At 54.1% G+C, this 22,142-nt stretch overlaps 2 protein-coding genes across 2 annotated transcripts; one reads left to right on the forward strand and one right to left on the reverse strand.

The window, feature by feature from the left end:
* Positions 1 to 954: 954 nt before the first annotated feature.
* Positions 955 to 12,923, forward strand: PLVAP (plasmalemma vesicle associated protein). The gene is made up of 6 exons (XM_080928849.1): positions 955 to 1,361; positions 3,910 to 4,006; positions 4,138 to 4,847; positions 5,372 to 5,429; positions 5,517 to 5,598; positions 12,351 to 12,923. The coding sequence occupies exons 1-6, from the start codon at positions 996 to 998 to the stop codon at positions 12,355 to 12,357; spliced, it is 1,320 nt and encodes a 439-aa protein (XP_080784975.1). The 5' UTR covers positions 955 to 995; the 3' UTR covers positions 12,358 to 12,923.
* A 3,500-nt stretch (positions 12,924 to 16,423) lies between these two features.
* On the reverse strand, positions 16,424 to 21,392 carry GTPBP3 (GTP binding protein 3, mitochondrial). The gene is made up of 10 exons (XM_080928847.1): positions 21,272 to 21,392; positions 20,822 to 21,080; positions 20,344 to 20,591; positions 20,148 to 20,234; positions 19,151 to 19,353; positions 18,746 to 18,818; positions 18,508 to 18,651; positions 18,146 to 18,311; positions 17,234 to 17,512; positions 16,424 to 17,054 (listed from the first exon to the last, which is right to left on the reverse strand). The coding sequence occupies exons 2-10, from the start codon at positions 20,872 to 20,874 to the stop codon at positions 16,829 to 16,831; spliced, it is 1,479 nt and encodes a 492-aa protein (XP_080784973.1). The 5' UTR covers positions 20,875 to 21,080; positions 21,272 to 21,392; the 3' UTR covers positions 16,424 to 16,828.
* Between the last annotated feature and the right edge of the window lie 750 nt (positions 21,393 to 22,142).

Below are 22,142 nucleotides of genomic sequence, written 5' to 3' on the forward strand. Positions count from 1 at the left end.
GTCTGGACATTGTTCCACTGAGACCCTAGAACCTCCACATGGGACCCCTACCAACAAAGCTCACTTTCATTTCCTGGGATCCTGAAATCACCACAGGCCAGGCATATAAGTACACTTTCGTCGTAGAGAAACTGAGGCAGACTTCCAGAGTTTGGAGGCCTCTCTTCTGTATCTCCACTCCAAGACCCTGCTTTCCTACTGCATATGGCACAGAATTTTTTTGCAATCTTTTCGAGGAGTTTTTGTGCAGGGGCTCTATTGCTAAGCCACACCCTAATCCCAAGGCATGCGGCAGGGTTGAGGGGTTACCTTTGTGCTCTGGTAGAATATTTGAGGGAGGTAGTTTGGTGTCTGTAGTCCTTATGGACTCTGTCCAAAACTCCCTGGAGCTCCTGAGTGGGAAACTCACACCCACAATCCTTTGTCTTGAACCAAAACTCTACGGCTGGTGGGAGCTGTCCCACGGCGACTGGTGTATTTTGTGGGACATTGTCAGTGGCTCTCCACTCACCTGGGGACGTTGGAACCCAGCCTGCCACAGAGTAACAAACAGCTTGGGCCCCAGGGCCGGTCTCTTGTCACACTTGTGTCTTGGTTTTCTCTGTCACACACACCCCTAGCCATCAGACTGTGAGATAACACGTCCCAGGCACAAAGGGCACTGTCAGGCCAACCGAGAGTGGGGTGTATGGGGTTGGAGTGAGAGGGTGACGGAGGTGGAAACTGAGGCCGGTCCACGCTGGGGAAACCAGTTCAGTCACCCAGCGAGTGCCCCGCCCTCCATCTATCACGGCTGTCCAGACGGTCTGTCAGTCCCTCCACAGCCCGGGTGGGAGTGTTGTGATAACCCACAGTCCCCACTTCCTCTTGGCCAGGAAGGAGCCGGGCAGAGGAAGCATTAAGAGAAGTAATATAAACACTCCCCCCTGCCTGGCGCGGCCCAGATCTGGCCAGGCAGACTAGGCCGGACAGTGCGCCCTGCGGACACCGCGCAAATGGGGCTCTCCATGGACCGCAGCCCGTACTCCCGCACGGGGGACGGGGATCGCGGCTGCTGGTATTACCTGCGCTATTTCTTCCTCTTCGTGTCGCTCATCCAGTTCCTCATCATCCTGGGCCTGGTCCTCTTCATGATCTACGGCAATGTTCACGCCACCACCGAGTCCAGCCTGCGGGCCACGGAGATCCGTGCGGACCACCTCTACAGCCAGGTGGTGGGACTGTCGGCCGCACAGGCTAACCTGAGCAAACAGCTGAACATCAGCACGCTCGTCAAGGAAACGGTGATGCAGCAGCTGCTGACCACGCGGCGCGAGGTGGACCGCATCAACGCCAGCTTCCGCCAGTGCCAAGGCGACCTGGTAAGAGGCAGCCTGTGCGCCCTGGGCTGCAGCCCTGGGCGCCCCCAAATTCTAAGCTCCGTGGGAAGAAATCTCGGTAGCCCCTCTCAACACACACACACCTTATTTATTTAGAACGTGACCTTATGCAGTTCAGGTTGGTCTAGAACTCGATGTGTAGCCAAGGACAGCCTTGGGCTCCTGATCCTCCTGCCTCCACCTCCCGGACTCTAGGATGCCCGGTCAGTGATCGAGCCTGGGATTACAGATTACAGTAGACAGATTACACCACTGAGCAACAGCCTCTCTCTTCCTAACGCCCCCCCCCCCGGCCCAGGCAGCGGATGACTATGTAGTCCAGGGTGGTTTTAAACTCATGACGATTCTCTGCCTCAACCGCTTGAGCGCTGGGATGAAAGGTATTCGTCATCCCACGGAGCTGATGAGGCTCTTGTAACAGTGTGATTCCTCCATGGCAGACATTACCTGTCAAGAAAGCGTGCTGCAAGTGGCTTGGGTTTTAAAGTTAAATGTATTTATTGCACATGTGTTTATCGCACATGCTGCACTGTGTGTGGAGGTCAGAGGTCAGACTTCCACGGCATGGAAGACTTCACTCAAATTGTCAGCCTTAGCAGCAAGTGTCTTTCTTGACCCACTGAGCTGCCTTGCAGGTCTGATGACTCAATTAAGTAATAACAAATCTATTTTTCGAGCCTGCCTCGGCTTCCCTTCCAAGTGCTGGGCTTTCTGATCATTCAATTTAATAACAAAATCTCTCGGGATAAACCAGACATTCGTCATTTTATGGCTAGGCCTCCAGAGTGACCTCTCTGGGGAAGGTGGGGGTGGGAACACTCTGCCTGCATTTGGCGTTTAGCTGGGTGTCCTGGGCAGTCACGGGTCCTGCTGTTTTCCGTGTCTAGGATCGCCCTCCCTGTGACAAGGATGAATAGCTTAGGGTGGCTCAGAGCTCAGCCCTTGTCCGGCATGGGCTCCATCCCCATTAGCAGACATGGTAGAGCACACATACCACACTTAGGGGCTGAAGCAGCAGGAACAGGGCTCCAAGGTGAGGCTGGAGCACAGGAGACATTGTCAGAGAGAGATGAGTCTCTGAATACTGGTGGGAAGGACTTGCCACCAGGTGGGCCACCAGAGGTCCTAGTTTTTCTAGGGGCAGAGCCCACTGCCACCTGGGACAGTAACAGAGCTGAGATCCCGGAGACAGCTGCCCCCAATTGCTCCAGCAGTGTCACACCTGACTGTGTTCACTCCAAGACACCTCCGCACTGTCACTGGGAGAGCTAGAGACAGCAGGCTGAGCAGCAGGGTGCTAGCAGCCACTAAATTAGGGGTGAAGCAAGGATTCCCCTGGAGAGGACAGGGTCTTAAGCTACCTGAGGATTGAGATGGTCTCCTCCCTCAGACACTAGGACAGACAAGCCTGTCAGGGAACGTACCCCAAAGCCCAGGCTCTTCCTCTGGCAGAGCCGCCCAGAGCCTCTTGGGTTTAGGGTCTCAGGTCAGCAGCATTTCTGACTTATTCACACCCAACCATTTCTCAGACTTTCTCACTGGAGAACACAGGGCCAAGACTTTTGGGTTTTAATTCTCAGTTAACTAATTTACATACAGCATGACCCAGAGCCTCCTCCACTAAGTGTGAACTTTGTCCCCGTGTGACATCCCAGCCTTCATTCTACATTAAAACATTTCCAGCCTGGGTTACATGAATATTTGGCTCAGGGCACTGGGGCTTCGTGGCAAGCTGACTTTCCCATGGCATGAGGTGCTCAACTGCCTGCACTTTGTGGTTTCTGTTCCTTCTCCCACTTCCCCGTGGCATAAAGGAAGAGATCTTTCTGCTTCCTTTCTCTCCCTCCACTTTGCAGATTCTCCGCTTTTAGGTTTTGTTTTGAGAGAAACAGCTTGCTTCTGTGGTGTTAGGCACAAAACCTGGCTTTGTGTTTGCTAGGCAGGCACTCGAAACTGAGCTACAAGCACTCTAGCAACTGAGAGCTAGACACACTGCATTCTAGCAACTGAGCTACAAGCACTCTATTAACTGAGCTACAAGCACTCTAGCAACCAAATCCCAGTCCCAGCCTCTGCATTTGTTTAAGAGAGGCTCTTGCCCAGCATAGTAGTGCAGACCTTTAACCCCAGCACTTGAGAGGTAGAGGCCAGCAGATTCTGTGAGTTAGAGTTAGGATGGTCTACACTGGGCGTTCCAGAACAGCTAGAATTACAGAAATCCATTCCAAACAAGGAAGACAGAGTCTTCATCTGTAGCTCAGGCTAGCCTCTAACTCATGGTAGACGTCCTACTCCTGTGTGCTGAAGTTACAGGTAAAAGCCACCATACTTTGTTTATTATGGGCTGGGGATTGAACCCAGGGCTTTGCGCATCTTAGGCTACAATTACCTAACAAACTGAGCTACAAGCACTCTACTAACAGAGCATCAGCCCCAGTTTTGGTAAAACTCTTGGAGGTCCCTTTGGAGGTCACTGTGTGTGCAGCCCTGGAGGTGGGTGTTGAGCTGTGTCACGTGTCCAAACCTGCAGCTCACCTATATAAACTATAATCGATTCATTGCCGCTATCATTCTGAGCGAGAAGCAGTGCCAGGAACAGCTGAAGGAGTCCAACAAAACCTGCGAAGGTAAATGCGGGTCCTGGCAGGGACGGGTGGAGAGGGGGGAGGGAGGACAAATACACACAGCTGGGAAGGGGGGGACACCATTCAGCTCAGGGGGTAGCTTAGGCTCACCCCCGTCTGCCCCCGCTCCCCAGCCTTGCTCTTCAAGCTGGGAGAGAAGGTTAAGACACTGGAGATGGAGGTGGCCAAGGAGAAGGCAGTGTGCTCCAAGGACAAGGAGAGCCTGCTGACAGGAAAGCGGCAGGCGGAAGAGCAGCTGGAGGTCTGTGGCAAAGCGCGCGAGCGGCAACAGCAGGATCAGCAGGTGACCGAGGAGCACCTACGCAAGGTGCAGTCCCTGTGCGTCCCACTGGACCAGGAGAAGTTCCAGGCAGACATGCTGAAGGTGTGGCGGGACTCGCTGACCTACCGTTCCCTGGAAAACCTGGGTACCTTCCACTACCCGCTGGTGTCAGAGTACGCGTCCCTCCGCCGGGCGTGCGAGACCCTGCCAGGGATCATGAGCGCCAAGGTAGAAGAGCTGGCGCAGGGGCTGCGCGCGGGCATTGAGCGTGTGGCCCGTGAGAATGCAGAGCTGCGGCGCCAGAAGCTGGAGCTGGAGCGCGCGGCACAGGGCGCGCAGGAGGCGCGGACGCGCGCCGTGACCGAGGCGCAGGCGCGAGAGACCCAGCTGCGGGCGGAGTGCGCGCGCCAGACGCAGCTGGCTCTGGAGGAGAAGGCGGCGCTGCGCGGGCAGCGGGACGACTTGGCGCGCGAGCTGGAGAAGCGGAAGCGCGAGGTGGAGCAACTGAGCACCGAGGTGGCTGTACGCATTAGCGCGCTGGACACCTGCGTCAAGGCCAAGGTGGGCCTTGCTCTCTGGTAGGGACAGGTGCTCCGGGTTCAGCCTGGGGTCCTGGGAAGGTCAAACTAGTGGTAGGTTGGAGCTGAGACCGGAGGATTCCATTGCAGAAGGGAAGCTGGGCCAGGTAGGCTTCGCTCTTATTGCAGGATGGTGGGAACCAGGTGTGGAAGGGGTTTGCGTCCAACTAGGGGGACATGTGATGGTTGCAAGTGACATCGGGGCTGTGGTGGGTGGCCTTGATTTTCCACCTAAGTCAGGCTCCTCTGATGGGGTCTCAGGTTGGTTTGGGATAGGATCTAGATTCCCTAGGACAGGCATGGTGGTGCACACCTCTAGTCCGGCATTCCATTCCGCATGCAGGGGCAGAAGGACCTCTGTGTGTTTGAGGCCAGCCAGAGCTACACAGAGAGGCTGTCTCAAAAAAATAAACCAACCAACAAAACCCTACCCAACTAGGTAGCTTAGGCTTTCATGAGGAACAGAGGAGACTGGATTCTCAAACTTCTTTCTTGTTCTTCCCATAGTCGCTGCCAGCCACCCCGCCGAGACTCCCAGGCCCACCCCCCAACCCTCCACCCATTGGTAAGTGACAGCTAAAGGGGTCTGGTGTCAGGGACTCAGCTCTCTTCTCCTAGGCTGCTCAACATGAACCCTCATTTTTCCCTATAGATAAAGCTAGCCTGGAGGAATTCAAGACCCGGATCCTGGAGTCCCAGCGGCCCCCTGTAGTCAACCCTGCTGTCCCACCCAGGTGAGATTGTCAATCCCAGAATTGTAGATAAAGGAAGCTAGAACAGGTTCAGGGTGGAGGGAGGCAGAGCTTACACTTGCTGCCTCACAATGGAGCACCTGCTGAGTACTAACTAGGGTGTGGCAGGAGACCTTACTCCAGGCAGGCAAGGCAGGGACTTAGAGGGAGGTGAATATTTGTGAGCTGGATGGAAAGGAGGCAGCCACAGGGAAGAGTGTCCTAAGCAGCTGGAACAGCACACACAAAGTTGCAGAGACTGAGGACACCAATAGCACTCTGAGTCTCATAGCCTGTGTCCCGATATGTGTGTGAAGGGGCAAGCCAGGGACTAGCCCCCAGCTCTGGTTCCCGTAGCCGTTCGCTGGGGTCTTATGTTTTCCCTGCTAACTTACTTGTGTGTGGACAAGCATACTGTGCAGAGGTCAGAGAACAACTTTCCACCGCATCGGTCCTGGGGACCAAACTCTGACCACCAGGCGTGGTGACGAATACTCTGCTCATCGGGCCAGCCTGCTGGCCCGGCCACCACGGGTTTGGCTGTCTGAGACAGGGTCTCTGTATGGTGGTCAGACTGGCCTGGAACTCAGAAATCTAGCCCCGAGTGCTGAGATGCACCACCACAACCAGCCATTTTTGATCCAGGGTTGCTTTCTGGCCTGGAACTCATCAAGTAGGCCAGGCTGGCCAGCCAGCAAGTGCTCCAGAGAGCTGTCCTCACCCAGCACGCTCAGCTTTTTGCCCAGGTTCTTGGATGGAACCAGGCCCTGCCACCCCACAGCTATCCTGACACGGAGTCACCTGCCCTATCCCAGAAGCCTCACGGTTTACTTTGACAGGATGAAATTGGACAGGCAAGATGGCTCAGCAGGTAGAGGAACTTGCTGCCAGTCTAAGTCCCACACTCGGCTCCCACACACTGGGAGAGAACGGACTCTGAACATTGTCTTCCACCTCCATACCCCGATCATGGCTTAGGTGCACTGCCCACATAATAAAAGCAGGGAGATAATTAGACAGCCAGGGCAGTGGTGTGCTCCGGAGGCTAAGACAGGAAGCCAGAGCCACAGCGTGAGACCCTGTCTCAAAGAGAAGGCAGACACACCTTTAATCCTAACACTCTGGGCGCAGAGGCAGGAGGATCTCTGTGAATTCAAAGCCGGCCTGGTCTACAGAGCAAGTTCCAGGACAGCCAGGGGGGCACAGAGAAACCTTGTCTCAAACAAGCCAAGGGAAGAACAGGGGACTAGTCTAGGATAAAGGCTATCAGAATGGTAAGTAAAGGAAGTCCACAGCCAAAGAGAGGGGCCAGGGCTGTCTGCTGAGCTGGACCAGGGCATCTGGCACCCCAACAGTTCATCGGGAGCCAGTTATCAGCTGGAGACACCAGAGTGTGCGTCATAAGGAAGGTGACTCAGCCACTGCTCTCTGTAGAGCCCTGGCCACTCTGATTCAGGTCATAGTGACTGGGTCACAACTCAGGTCTTGGGTCCATCTGTAATCTCAGCACTGGGGAAGCTGAGGCAGGAGGATTAACAGTTCAAGGCAATCCAGGCTGACCTAGAAATCTGATTTTTGTTAGCAGTTTAGGTTCCAAGGGTCAGAGTGGTCTCTGGGACTTCCTGTATACAGACACTTTGTCTGCAAGTCTGTCTGCACACAAAAAGGCACCACATGGTTGCTGGGAATTGAACTCAGGTCCTCTGAAAGAACAGTGAATACCCTTAACTAACGAACCATCTCTACAGCCACAATCTTTGTGATTTTAAACCAAATCTCTTTGGATCTCAAGACCTAGACTTCAACTTTCCCCCACTGTCTCCTAGTCACCAGATCTGTGTCTGTCACCCACAGCCTCTTTTTAAAATATTTATGTATTTATTGTTTGAGACAGGGTCTCACTCTAGCCTTGGCTCACTTGGAACGTATTATGTAGCCCAGGCTAACCTAGAACTCATAGAGATTGGCCTACCTTTGTCTCCCGAGTGCTAGGATTAAGGTGTGTGACATCACAATGTGCCCCAATATACATCCCAGACTGGCCTCAAAGTCAGTTCTCTGCCTCTTCATGTCCTACTGGTGTATGACACCATATCTGCTCGTTTTTACATGTGTGCACGCACGCACACACGCTCTGACACATGGGTACATGGTGCCTAGAGGCCAGAGGAGGGTGCTGAGTGTCCCCTGCTGAGCTGTCTCTCCGCCCTTGTGAGCAGCTTGTTTTTGAGACTGGGTCTGATTTATGTAGCTCGGGTTGGTCTCCAGCTCCAAATTCAACCTGCAAGGTAGGACGGTGAGGAGTCGGCCTTGGAGTCACAGACTTGTGAGCCTAGCACTTGGAAGACCATGGCAGGGGTTCAAGACTACATAGTGAATACTTTTCTATTTTTTTGAAAGAAAGGAAGGAAGATGGGAGAGAACAAAGAAAACATTGAAAAAGATGAGTGGAGACAAGCTCTCCGCCCTCCATCCCCCACCCTTGACCCGTTTGGCTGGAAAGTTTCTATTCTGATCTCTACTTCTCAGGAGAGGAAACTGAGGACCCAGCCAGGGTCACGCAACACAGGACCATGACTGCCCAGTCTCAATGGAGAACTGGGGAAGCTTTTGACATTGTTTACCTTGAATGGCGCCCATACTTAGGGACAATGCTTACTTAAGTCTGGCCCCCTCCTGTCAGCCTTCAGGGTGCCCGGAAGGGCCTTCCCTTGTGGCTGGGGCCTCTTCCTCACCATCCAGAGTCAAGGACAGTGCTGAGCCTCCTGACCCCGCTCACCCTTCCTTCTCTGCACACTCCAGGCAGGTGCACGTCTCCAGCCTGGGTCTTTTCGGTTTCAAGACAATGTGTGGCCATTCAACCTTGATGATTTCAAACTCAGCCTTTCTTCTTCATCAACCTTGAAAGTCTGGGATAGGTGGGGTGGTGCTGGAGAATCTGCGTTCGAGGCCAGCCTGGTCTACAAAGTGAGTTCCAGGACAGCCAGGGCTACACAGAGAAACCCTGTCTTGAAAAACAAAAGAAGAAAGTGAGTCTGGGTTGACACCCATCTCCACATCCAATTTTAGGGTCATTTAATTAATGAGTCTTGATTTTGAGACATAATCGTACCTCAGGCTGACCTCAAACTCAGACATCCACTTTCTTCTGCCTCCCCAGCGCTGGGTTTAAAGGTGTGGCCACAACTCATTATTATTATTTATTTATTAATTATTATTAATTATTATTATTTATTTATCCCCTTTACAGTCCAGTACCAACTCTTCTCCTCCCTCTCCTTCCCCTTTCTCTCTTGGTGTCTACCTACCTGCCAGTGCGTGGCTAAGCACATCATATCCCACAGAGGCCAGACAGAGCTGTCCATTTAGGTGCACAGTATTCACTGGCAGACAGGCAGAATGGCAAGTCTCAGGGACAGCCCCTGCTCCAGTTGTTTTTGGGACCCTCATGAAGACCCACCTGCACATCTGCTACATATGTGTGAGGGGCCTAGGTCCAGCCCATGCTTCCTCTTTGGTTGGTGGTTCAGTCTCTGGGAGCCCCCAAAGGTCCGGTTGACAGTCGGTTTTCCTGTGGAGTCCCTGTCTGCTTTGGGTCCTCGATCCTCCCAACTCTTCCGTAAGACTCCCTGAGCTCCATCCAATGTTTGGCTGTGGGGCTCTGCATCTCTTTCCATTGGCTGCTGGTGGAGCCTCTCAGAGGACAGCTATGCTGGGCTCCTGTCTGCACGCCTAACAGAGCATCATTAATAGTGTCAGGGGTTGGTTCTTGCCCCTGGGATGGGTCTCAATTTGGGGAAGTCACTGGACGACCATTCCCTCTGTATCTGTTCTCTTTGTCCCTGCACATCTTACAGGCAAGACACATTTTGGGTTGAAGGCTTGGGTTGCTGTTCTTACTCCTCTCTGGGGAGTCTTACCTGGCTACAGGAAGAGGCCTCTTTGGGATCCATACCCCCCTCACAACAGACTTTTAAAAAGAATTTCAACATCCAGATGTCTTTGTGTGTGCCACTGCCTGTGGAAACCAGGACACATGTGCGCTCTGTCATTGTTCAGCCAATGCCCTTGAAACCAGGCCCTTCACTGAATCTGCAGCTCCTTGGGCCCAGCCCAGCCTCCTCCAGACACCGAGGTCACAGCTGATGGTTTAAGCACACCCACCTTTTTGTTGTTATTTTTAATGTTGATTCTTTGAGGCAAGCCCCAGGCTGGCCTCTTGCCTCTGCCTCCTAAGTGCTGGGGTTAAGGCTGTGCACCCCGTGCCTGGACCGCACCTGTCTTTTAATTGGGCCCCTGGGACTGCATTGCATGGTAACCTCTTTTCCCTCCTCACCATTTCCTTGTCTGTTCACACTGTTGACAGGAGTCAGCGGTGGTGAGAAAAATCCAAATGCGGTTGCAGTAACCAAACTTTGCATGTTCCTGTGAGAACTGGGGCACACCTGGACAGCTTGTAGGAGTCTGTTGTCTCTTCCAGCCATGTGTCTTGGGATTGAACTCAGATCATTGGGCTCCAGGAGGACCCTTCACCTGCTGGGTCATCTGACAGTCACAGTGCTTCCTTTATTCATATTTGCATTATTTTATATTCATATTTTAATTATGTGCCTGGGGAGGATGCTTCTGCCCGCAGAGGGGCCAGATCCCCGGAGCAATTGTAAAGTTACCTGGTGTGGGTGCTGGGAATTGAACTTGGGTCCTCAGGAAGAGCAGTATGAGTTCTTAACCACTGAGCCATCTTTCCAGCTCACAATGCTTCCTTTAAATGAGATCAGCCTGGTAGTCTGGGCGTTCCGGCCAGTTTCCTGTGCCAGACGGTTTCACATTTTGAGTGGGTGGGTTCTGACAGGGTCCTACTGAGTAGCCTTGGATGTTCTGGAACTCCTGTAGACCAGGCTGGCTTCAGATCTGTCTGCCTTTGCCTCCCAAGTCCTAGCACTAAAGGTGTGTGTCTGCCTTTGGGTATCTGGCTAGGACTGGTTTTCTTGTTTTATTTTTCTTTTTGTGTTGGTTTTTTTGAGAAAAGGTGTTATATAGGGCCAGGCTGGTCTCCGATTCCCCATGCAGCTGAGACAGCCCTTGAATTCCCAACCCTCCTGTTTCCTCTGCCATTGTAAATCCTGATGTGCCCCTTAGGTCTCACAGCCCTGAGGAAAGAGGCCGAGTGGTGTGGGACCAGGACAGTCTGGGGCTGGGGGTGGGGAGTAGAAATGGGGGACCAGATGAAACCAGCTGAGCTGGACTGCAGCAGCAGGCTGGTGTCTGGCACCTCAGGAGTCTCATCAGGAAATGGGGTAAGGCTCTACTTCCCAGTTGTCCTTGCCTGAGAGACTCACTCTGGAGTGGCCTAATACTCAGAATTATTGATGACCTGTGACTGTCATCTTAGTATCCAGGAGGCAGAGACAGTTTGAAACTACTCTGGTCTACAGAGTGAGTTCAAGGCCAGCCTTGGTTACACAGAGAGTCCTTGTCTCAAAAACAAGGAAGATAGGTCTAAGAACCTTATGAGCTTTCCAGCCAAGTGTCTGGTCACATAGAAGCGATGTGCCTGTAACTTTTCTAACAGTTTCCTTTTACAGTGATTGGTGGTGTCTGTGCACTTATCACAGCACATGTGGGGCGGTCAGAGGACAGCCTGTATGCTTGGTTCTCTGGTTCCACCACGTGGGTCTGGGAACACATTTAGATTGTCAAGCTTCCATACACCTTCACCCAGTGAGTCCTCTCTCTGGCAATGATTTTCTTATCTTCGTTTCTGACATTGTGAGACTACTGGAATCTTCCACAGGGGCCAGGACAAGCTCACTAAGGAAAGGAACTAGGAAGGGACATGGGAACTCTGGGGACAAGTGAGCAGTAGGAGGCTGGCCAGGAGATGGGGGCCCCGCCTTACCTCATGGCTGTGAAGGACTTTGGGGGTTCCACAAGGCTATGGGCAGTACAGGGCTTGGCCTGCATGGAGATTTACAAGGCTTCACTCTGGTTGATTCAGGGGAAGTGACCTGGGCAAGAACAGAGGTCACCAGGCAGTCAGGGAGGGGACCAGAGCCAGCCAGAAGGAGAGCCTAGGGGCCCCAGGGAAGAGCTGGGGAAGGAAGGGAGGGGGAGAGGAAACCAGACTTGGCTGCAGACCCCCCCACCAGGAAATGCCTCAGCACCACTTCTGACCCCACAGCTCTTCTGCCAGGCCTGGGGGGAAGGGCATTCCAGACTGTGGGATGCTGTGGGGGTGGGGCGGAAGCCTCTTGGAATTGTTGGCACTTAGGTGGGGCAGATGTCCCTGTTGGGGGACAACAGGAGGGATGAGACTCTGGTGTTAGCTTTTGAAGCTATACACTTGGTTGGTCCTTAGGGTACTGGGAAGCCATGGAGAGTGTGTGTAGGGTCGGTTCATTAGAACAGTCTTGGTAGTGAGGGAATAAAAGAGGAACCAGAATCCCAGGGAACTGAGGCAGGAGGGCTGAGTTTGAAGCCAGCCTGCATTGGAATGTGGAGACCCAAGTCTTAAATCCCTAGAAGCTTGTGTGGCCTCCCTGAATCTCAGTCTCTAACTCTATGTAGCAGAGACAAACCTTAGGGAGTTTCTGGAACTTCTGAACCTGGAGGCCCAGCTCCACTTTGCCACGGGTTGTGGGAGTCAGGTTAGGCCTAAGGAGACAGCAGAGCGGTGTCATGCCCCTGCTGCAGATCAGCCCCTGGACTTCTCGGCCTCTAGTGATTGCTAAGCTCTCTGCCTCTTCATTCCCCAGTGGCTGAGGACGCAGCTGCTGCCGGACGCTGGGCACCAGAATCGTCCACCTGTGGGGTGGCAGCCAGATGCTCACAGCGCTCCACCAGCAATCTCTACCCCACACCTCTCCTGACATCCCTTCACTGTTCCCTGTACCCACCATCCCCCAGACACTGGATTGAAGGCACACACAGCTGTGAGGTGACCCGGACAGCACCCCACCCGCACATGAAGCACCCACAACTCAACTGCCACCCTTGGCACCTCCTCCGGTTTCCTATCACTCTGCTCCTGACCCGGGAGGTGAGAACAGGAAGCCCAGCCTTCAGCTCCCTTGGGAGTTTCCAGCCTCCCTTTAAAGGCCCCCAGGGTTTCCAGGTCCTCCTTGAGAGTTTCCAGGCTTCCCTTGAAGGGCTCTAGCCCCCACTTTTCCGGGGTTTTCATTAGACTTTAAAGTCTTTTCCAGAGTCTGAAGGACCTCAACTGTAGAGTCCCCTGTGGATCTCAGGTCCTGGAGGGATGCTTCTCACCCTCAAGTCTTGCTTGTAGCCCCTAAAGGTATCACCGGCACATAATAAATATAAATATCATGAAAGTCCTTTGAAGGCTGGTTTGTATTTGCATTTGTTTGTTTGTTTTGTTCTGTTTTTAAATCATTCAAGCCACGGTGGTCCTGGATATGTCACTCTGTGTATACTAGGTAGACCTCAGACTCAGAGACCTGCCTGCCTTGGCCTCCCAAGTGCTGGGATTAAAGGCATGTGCCACCACCTCCTGGCTGGTTTCTATTCATGTCTTTATTTGTAAACAAGGTCACACCTGCGACCTCAGCCTCCTGAGGGCTGTGATGACTCTTGTGCTCAGCAGGTTAGGTACTGGCTGCTCTCAGAGAAGGCAGGTGGCAGTGGGGGGGGGGGGGCACGGATTTGGTTCCCAGCACGAACTTGGCAGCTTACAACTACATGCAGGGGGTCTGATACCCTCTCTTGATTTCTGGAGACAGCAGACATGAAGGTGTTGTATTTATCCATGTAACATAGAGTAAATCTTTAAATGAACAAATGCTAGTTTATGCGGCATGCACCTTTCAGCCCAACCTTGTGGGTAGAGTGCTTGTAGCTCAGTTGCTTGAGTGCTTGTAGCTCAGTTGCTCATGTGCTGTGTAGCTTGAATGACACCCTGGAAAATAAGTCCTTACAGAAACAATATGCAACGGAATGAAGCCCAGTGTGGTGGAGCAGGCCTGTCCCTGCTGGGGAGGCTGAGGCAGGGGATTGACAGGCAACAACAGCCTTCGAACCCCTAGCTCAGCTGTCCTTGAATCCCAGCAGCAACTGGAACCATTGAGAGAAAACCGGATGAACATGAAGGCAGAAGGCGGCTGCTCCCTCCAGCGTTGGCCCCTGTGGGAGCAAGGGGTGAATCACACAGCCGGCTGTGCCACACTCTGCCTTGGGGACAAAGCGGCGATATTTCCTGGATCCGGAAATACGGGCCAAAGCCTGTCACTGCAGGAAACACTCGGCTGGAGCCCAGCCAACAGGGCCACCAGGGGTCAGCCTGGGAGGCTGCCCGGACGGCTGGGATGAAGGCCCCAAGGAACTGGGGACGTCCCTGGGCCCAAGCCTGAGCTCTAGGATGAAGCTGACCTGGTGACCAGAGAATCTGACTGAAGGTCTGATAGCCACAGTCTGGGTGCAGATCCTGCTCGAACTCAGCCTGTTTTCTTTTCCCAGGTGCCATGTTCCAAATCTGTACTCTCAGCTGACATGATTGGGAGGCAGGAGGATTGCTTAAACCCAAGAGTTCCAGGCTAGCCTGGGCTACACAGTAAGAACCCACCTCTAACAACCATAACAGTTGTGATAATGAGTGTGAGGTATTCAGGCAGGGAGGCCTGCATTGCTGACGTGAGAAAAACAGAAGCCTGTCCCCTGCCTGCCTCAGGAAGGTTCTATACCGGTCCGGTCATCTCTCCATCAGGGAGTCTGAACTTGGTCACTCACACTTCCTCCGTGGCTCCTCATTACCCTCATCGGCCCCTTTGGCAGCTCACAGAACCCGTTCAGCCCTGGCTGCTCTGAGAATTTCGGATAAAGGTGAAGAAGGCTCATTTGCTTCTTTGTGTTTATTGTTCTGTGAGACAAGAGTCTCACTATGTAGCCCAGGCTTCCAACTCACAGATCCTCCTGCCTCTATCTACGCCACGACGCTGGGACTGCAGGCGCACTAACATGCCTGGCTATGCTTTTCCTGCCTAGCTCCATGGTGAGAGCACTTGCTGCTCAGACAGAAGGAACCTATAACCCCACACTGTGGGCAGTGACACGAGTATGCTGAACGCTGGGCACAGCTGAGATCTGACCTGAGTCCTCCTCTGACTCGTATGTCCACTAGGATCTCCGTACCCACATATGTGACAGACCCACACCCACACCACGGGGTAGGGGCTTGGCTCAGTTTTGTCTGCCCAGACCCCTCCTCCAGGCAGCTTTCCTGGATTCCCTGGGTGTAGCCCTTGGTCCCTTGGGTCCCTAGTCTCATCCCCAGCTCCCAGGCCCCAGGCAGGGCCCCGGGCGGAAGGGGGCCCAGTGCCCGGTCCCCGCCACCTCCGCTGGGTGAGGCCCTGACTCTTTGGGGATTTCCTGCGTTCTCTATAAATAGCCCCCTGTCGCTTCCCACAAACTCCTCACCCTTCTTGGAAAAAAGGGACCGAGGCCAAGGCCTCCGTGCAGCTGTGTGCCAGCCCCGAGGCAGGCCTGCAGCGGGCGAACTGCCCAGAGGTGCAGCCCCGCCCAACCCGCGGCGCCACGGCTCCTCTTGGGAGCTCGGGACCCTTCCCCTTTTCATCAAGACAGGATCTCGCTTTATAACCCAGCCTGATTTGGAACAGGCGCTTGGGGTGACAGGCGTACAAACACCTCATCAATTCGGGCTCACGGGGCCTGGGGACAGCAGAGTTATGTTAGGAACGGTCGCCCTCTGCTGGCGGGTCACGGCTGCACCAGGGGCAGCAGCATTTTCCAGTCAAGTCCCAGGCAACACCAGGCCTCCTCACAGCCAAGCCACATGGAACCATCACTTACCCTCAGGAGGACAAGACCCAAGAGACCCCAGCATCCTACAATGTTGCCTGCGACAGAAGGCTTTCCACAAGGTTCAGTGTGGGGTGCAACTGTGACTACTGAAACCCAAAGCCAGAGGCAATTAGGAGAGGTCACTAAGCAGAGAGGGGTGTGAATCCTCGTAAGCTTGAGGCCAGTGCCATCTACAGAGTAGGAACCTAGCATAAAAACTAAAAGACAGATAAAATAACAATATCTGATAAGGGGTCAGCAAGATGGCACTGTAGATACAAGCATAGCTGCGAGAGGAGTTGAGGTTGGTTCCCAGCACCCATGGAGATTGTCTGGCCTCTGCTCTCACACACCCTCCCTCACCACACTTACACCTGCAGACTCCGCAAGGGTGGCACAGGCCCGACACCAGCACATTAGTCATGTTTTCATTGAGTGGTGGTGACTTCAGGAATTCATAACTGTTTAAAGCTGTGTGTGTGCGCGTGTGCATGCATCTGTGTGTGTATAAGAAACTGTTGGGTGTTCAGCAGTAATTGGGACAATCCTATCCCAGTCGCAGGGAGCACAGTGGGAATGCTGTGTGGGGTGTAAGAGCGGAAGATTGGGTGACATCGGAGTGTGACGGGATCCTGGCGCTGTTGAGCCACAGCTGTGGTCCCTCATACCCTGTCTAGGTGGGGGGTGGCATGGCCCTGTGGGTCAGAATATTAACAGGCAGTGAAAGCCTTGGGGGACAGGGGAGGACACAGAAGGACATTTTCTTCAACTGTGTAGCTACTGGTCAGAAAAACCTCAGACAGGATTTAAGAAAAGGAAGGGATTAGTGGGAGTTGGGATCCAAGCAAGCGAGCTATGGGGGAGGGCGCGATCTCAGCACAGGAGATACTTGGATAAAACTGTCACAGCAAAACTTATTCCAGGCACTCCATGCTACTACAGAAGGAAAAATAAATAAATGTATTTAATTGGTAGACTATGACATAAATAAAAACACGTCGGTAAAGTTCCAGAACGTAAGGCTGACTGATCCTTGTGAACACACATTTCTGGATCATTTCTTGGTTACCCAAACTCTTCATTCTCCTTTGGTAATTAAAAAAAAAAACAAACAAAACAATGGAGCTGGGGCGTGGCTCGAGGGATGGAGCCCCTGACTAGAACCAGCCAGTAAGGGGCAGGGGCGTGGCTTCAGGGTGGATCCTCTGCCCAGATTCCCCAGTGAGAGGCAGAGGGTGTGGTTCAGCACATAACATTCACAGGTTTCGCCTCCAGCATTGTATCACAGACACCTGGCCTTAATCCCAGTATTGGGGGTGAGGAAGTAGCCATCCTCGGATCTCTGATCTGTCTCTTTCCTGCCCTCTGCTAGGTCTGCCATCTTGGATTATGACCTGTGGGAACTCTGAGGTTCTGAACCTCACTTGCCCACACAGAAGTCCTGGAAGATGAGATCCAGGATCTCCTCGGTTCCCCCTCCACCTGTGAGGTGGCTTAGTTGTCTCCGAGCCTGGCGCAGGGCCTCGGCCGCCAGAGCCAGGTCTGTGGTCAGCTGGTAGTGGCCCAGAGCATCCAAGCAGCCCTGGAGGTGGTACTGGTGCCTAGCCCGGGTCAAGAGCGGTGGTCCTGTGGATGGGTCCCCACACCTGCCAAAGACAAGACCTGGTTGTCTCACTCAGCCTGTGCAGCACCTTTTTGAAAACACACAGAAACCTTTTTGCAGAGAGAAACTGAGGCTGAGAGACAGGCCTGAGCCCAAAGCCAGCAGCTCTGTTTACACCTTAACTTGGGTTGGTGAAGCTGAAGGTGGCTGAGGGGGACTCACACCGCTGCCAGCTCGGTCTTCAGGGCCTGCAAGAGGCTGTCCATTCCGGCTCCAGTGTGGCAGGACAGAAGCAGGTGAGGAGGAAGGGTAGTGTCGCAGGCTGGGGCATTAGCAGACAGTAGGTCAGATTTGTTGAGCAGCAGCAGGAGGCGCTGCCTGCCACTGTCTTGGCTTTGCGCAACCACTGGGGCCACCACAGTGTCCAGGAAGCTGCAGCTGGAAGAGGAGGCCAGGTCGGAGGCATCCAGTACCCCCAGGATGATGTCAGCCTGCTCCAGCCTGGGGAGGAAGGAATCATGAAGCAGGGCATAACCATGGCGGATCTTCCGAGCAGCAACTCAGCTGAGGAAGGAACAGCCACTGTAGGGCATGGCCCAGAGCAAAAGCCAGGCAAGAACAGGTGCCATTGTCTGACAAGGTCTGTTAGGGAGCATGGGTGGGACTTAGGCAGGATAAGGTGGGGTAGAGCCTACTAAAGAGGCGGGGCTGGGCTGGAGAGATGGCTCAGTGGTTAAGAGTACTGACTGTTCGAGGTCCTGAGTTTAAATCTCAGCAACCACATGGTGGCTCACAACCATCGGTAATGAGAACTGATGCCCTCTTCTGAAAACAGCTACATTAACTTTTATATAATAAATCTTTTAAAAAAGGGGAGGGTGGGGCATTGCTTCAGTGAGGGCTTGGCAGAACTGTTGGATGTAGAAGGAGACAGAAGGTCTGGTTGTGAGTGTCGTGAGGTAGCCTGAGGAATGATAAAACAAGACTTGGGAAGGGGAGTAAGGGACACAGGCCAAGCTTGCATCTCAATCAAATTACGAAGCCTCCCTGCCCCCAACTTTGAGGGGCCTCAAATCCTTCTTATTCGGTTATAATGAAATTGAGTCACGGGGAGAAAAGTCCACTTCCACCTACCTCTGGCGGGCCCTGCGCACGCCCTCCTGCTCAACAGCACCCACGCCTTCCCGAAGCCCCGCGGTGTCACTCAGCAAAACAGGGAACCCAGCCAGGTCTACAGGAGTCTCCAGCACGTCTCGGGTGGTCCCAGGCTCTGGGGACACGATGGATACTGGCTTCCGGCCTGAACGTATGATGAAGAACCACAGAGTAGAGGTTAAAAACCCCCACGTTCAGGAGGCGCTGTCTGCGCTGCCAGTGGGCCCATCAGTGGCCAGGAAGCTGCAGCTAGAGGAGGCCGGGTCGGAGATGTCCAGCACCCCCAGAATGTTGCACCCCTGCCCAGAAGCCCATCCCGTCCTTTCCTGAATCCCACATACTGAGCAAATTCACCAGACTGCTCTTGCCCGCATTGGGCGGTCCAGTGACCACAACATGTGCCCCGGAGCGGAGCCTCTGCCCACGTCTGGCATCTTGCAGGTGGGAACGCAGAGCCACCTCCAGGGCCCGCACATCTCTGTCGGCTGTGAGGAGAAGGTAGGAGGGGATGGGGGGATCAGTAAGGTCTCAGGTGGGCTGAGATGCCAGCCCCACCTCCCCCAAAGACATAATACATACCTTGCTCCAACACACCCTCTTCCAAATTATCATCCTCTCCGAAGTCAATGTAGGCCTCCACATAGGCCAGAGCCTGGAGGGGGGCAGAGGTCATAGGTGCTCTCTAAGTTCTAGCCCTAGCTTGACCTGTAGGACCAGATTGCCCTTTCAAAGGCTGAGCGCTTTCTCTAAACAGTGTATGGATGGGGCTAGAGAGATGGCTCAGTGGTTAGGAGCACTGACTGCTCTTCCAGAGGTCCTGAGTTCATATCCCAGCAACCACATGGTGGCTCACAACCATCTGTAATGGGATCTGATGCCCTCTTGTGGCCTGCAGACATATATGCAACAGAACACTCATCAACAAAATCAATAATGTAAATCTTAAAGAAAAAAGAACACATGCTGGGTGAGCAGGCAGCTTGCCTTGGTGAGGGTCTTTGCCCAGCCCTGGCACAGCTGGCTCAGCTCCCCATCCAGCTGCCTCAGGGCCTGTCGACGCTGGGCCTCGGTTTCAGCGTGGATCAGATCTGCCAGTCCCTCCACTTCAGTCAGACTCAGCTTGCCATGAGCAAATGCCCTCCTGGTGAACTCCCCAGCCTCGGCTGGCCGCAGTCCCGGCACACTGCCTACAGGAAAGCATCACAAAGCACCTTGATTCCCCATCCAATGGCAGGTGACAGCCAGCATAACAACAAACCCCAGGTGGGTTTTCAGGTGACACTCTGTTTTAGGGTCCCCTGCTGCTTACTGGTTCTCCTGGCCAAGGCCGGATCCCAATGGGTCAATTCCTGGGTGTGACTTGGGCACCCCATCTGGGGGACACTAATATATCTGTCTTAGGGCCCAGGCCAGCAAGCTATTGAGGTCACCTGCAGCTGCCCCTCCCCATCAATGCCAATTACACACACATGCCCCAGACTGACAGAGTGCTGGCCATCAGGGGCTTCCTGTGGCAAACATGTTGGATGAACATACATTAAGTAAAGGTCACACATTTCTTCCTGGAAAGGCAAGACCCTCCCTGTCCCCACCACCCGAGAACCACGGACAGCCTGGCTGCATGCTGGTACATAGTACCAGCTACTCATCAACTACCTGAATAGGACTTAGCCCTTCCTCCAAACAACCACCACCAAATATGCACCTGAGCCTGAGCTGTCCTCAAAGTCCTCCCCATGATGCAGTCTGTGCATGTGCGTGTGTGGCACACCAGGAAGTCATAAGACAGCCTGCAGGAACCAACTCTAACCATTCACCACTCAGGTTCATATTTGGCAACAACCGCCTTTACTGGCTGAGTCATCTAGAAGACCTGGGTTAATATGATACATCTCTTCTTCCAAATGACAGTGTGTTTTGCAGTCTATACCCCAAACCTTTTCACCTCCCCCAAGGACAGTGTCACTCAACAGAGCCTCACCCAATGCTTGCAGGACGCCGCTGACCACTGCAGGACCTCCGTGTACGTGCAACTCCATGCAATCCTCACCCGTGAAACTCTGGGGGCCTTGTATGGCAAAAAGCAGAGTCAGACGATAGGCACGACCCGGGCTTGCTCCCGGAGGGAACTGAGACCCGGACACGGACGGCGTGGGCTCCTGGAACCGGCCCCTCACCTGGGAACCAAAGGACGAGTGAGCGGTCCAGTGGCTCCCCGGAGCACGGGTGTCGGAGAAGGCGCAGGCGGGCGCTACGGGCCGGGGGCGGCTCCCGGAGAGCCGTAAGGCTACGGAGCGCGAGCTCACTGGCTGGGCCGCTGGTGCGGATCACTGCGATGGCGCAGCGTCCCTGGCCGGAGCTGAGCGCGAAGATGGTGCTCCCGGGGACCAAGGACTTTGCACCGGTGCTGCAGCGTGCATACAGCCTGGAGATCGGAGAGGAAACGAGTAAGCGCATCCAGAACGCCAAGCCTCGGGGTGAACAAGGACGGAGGGATGATTGCCCGTAAATTTCCAAGTTGTGCGAGCTGCGGCCAGGCGATGGGGATGGAAGGACCCGGCAGCTCTGGGAGGAGGAACAGGGTCTGGGACTTCAAGGGCGAACCTGGGGCTAAAGCAACGCCTCGCGCCGTGACAGCGGGTCCGCACCACCCACCTGAGGGGCGCCCACGACGTCCGGGTCGCCAGGGCGCTTAGCCCACGCCACATGGATCTCCAATTTGCTAGCACCTTGGCCGAAACTCCTGCACCGCTTCAAGTTCTGGAGAAGGTCCTGCCCCTTTGCGGTGTGACTGACGGTACTACTCTTAACTACCATTGGATCGCTTAGAGAAGGTTCCGCCCTCTATCCATAGACATTGGTTCCTATTGGCTGATCCAAGGGAAATGAAGTATGTGTGCAGCGCCAGGGTGTCCTGCAGAAACACAAAGCAAAGTATTTAGTTCCTAGAGCAGCAGTTATCTGACACAATAGTGTGTGTGTGTGTGGGGGGGGGGGGGGGATGCAGGATATATCGCAACAGAGGTTGGAGCCTCGTCTTTTCCTTGTGCCCATTCCGTAATTTTCTAGAAGCTAAGAAGCTATGTGTGCGCTCCGATTTCATACCCATGAAAGGCAGCGCAGAAGACGCTTGTCTCCAAACTTGACAATCTGAGTTCTGTCATCGGGATCCGCTTAGTGAAGGAGACTAGACTTGTGCAAGTTGTCCTTTGACCTCCACGGGGGCGGCGCGGGGGATGGTGGTGGTGGGGGTAGTATTCTGCACCCTGTTAGAGACCGGAAACTCAAAGCATCTTAGTGACTGCAGGGGATGAGTTCCGGGGGAAGCCACGCCCTTGGACAGGAAAATCTGGTCCAAACTTCTTGGAAGTTTCTTTCTGGTCCTTCTTGGGTCTCTCCACTGACCTTCCCGCTTCCCCACCTTTGCTAGCTGCAGCTCCTGAGCAAGCATTTTTAGCCAGGCGCCATCCCCAGGCCAGTAAACCCTCCAGGCGGTTCCAGCCTAGCTCTAGTTACAACCCTGGCTTCCCCGCCCTGTCCCGGGTCTCGGTTGGCCGCGGGTCCGAAGTGTGTGCTCCGGGATAGGCACCCTGGAGTTATCTTCGGGTTAACCCAGGGCAGCGCAGAATTGCGGGGTGAAGGAGCAAACTCGAATTCCAGGTTCGGGGTGGGCGGGGCTTCGCGAGCGCCCTCGCACTGCCAATTCTCTGGTTCTGGACCTGTGCGGGCGGGCGCTCGTTAGTTCAAGCTGCCGGGCACAGAGTAGTCGCAAAGCCCTCAGGTCCCTATCTGCCCTACTTTTAGTCTGTGAAACAGGGACAGTGACGTTGTCCATCTCCCGTGGCTCCACCGTAACACGTTGTCCGCAACTGCCCATTATCTACTGGGTACGGAGAAGCAAACTGGGCTCCTGTCCAGCTTGTGCTCACAGGACTTCAGAGTGGGCCACTCCGAAGTGGGAGAACTTGGGAAATAG

The sequence above is a fragment of the Micromys minutus genome (genome assembly GCF_963924665.1).
Source record: "Micromys minutus genome assembly, chromosome: 14".
In the NCBI taxonomy this organism is placed as follows: domain Eukaryota; kingdom Metazoa; phylum Chordata; class Mammalia; order Rodentia; family Muridae; genus Micromys; species Micromys minutus.

Coding starts and splice junctions, on each gene's coding strand:
- PLVAP (XM_080928849.1), top strand. CDS start 996: ATGGGGCTCTCCATGGACCGCAGCCCGTACTCCCGCACGGGGGACGGG. Junction 1,362..3,909: donor GCCAGTGCCAAGGCGACCTG/GTAAGAGGCAGC, acceptor CCAAACCTGCAG/CTCACCTATATAAACTATAA. Junction 4,007..4,137: donor GTCCAACAAAACCTGCGAAG/GTAAATGCGGGT, acceptor CCCGCTCCCCAG/CCTTGCTCTTCAAGCTGGGA.
- GTPBP3 (XM_080928847.1), bottom strand. CDS start 20,874: ATGTGGCGTGGGCTAAGCGCCCTGGCGACCCGGACGTCGTGGGCGCCC. Junction 18,819..19,150: donor GGGCAAAGACCCTCACCAAG/GCAAGCTGCCTG, acceptor GCCCCCCTCCAG/GCTCTGGCCTATGTGGAGGC. Junction 18,652..18,745: donor AGAGGGTGTGTTGGAGCAAG/GTATGTATTATG, acceptor TTCTCCTCACAG/CCGACAGAGATGTGCGGGCC.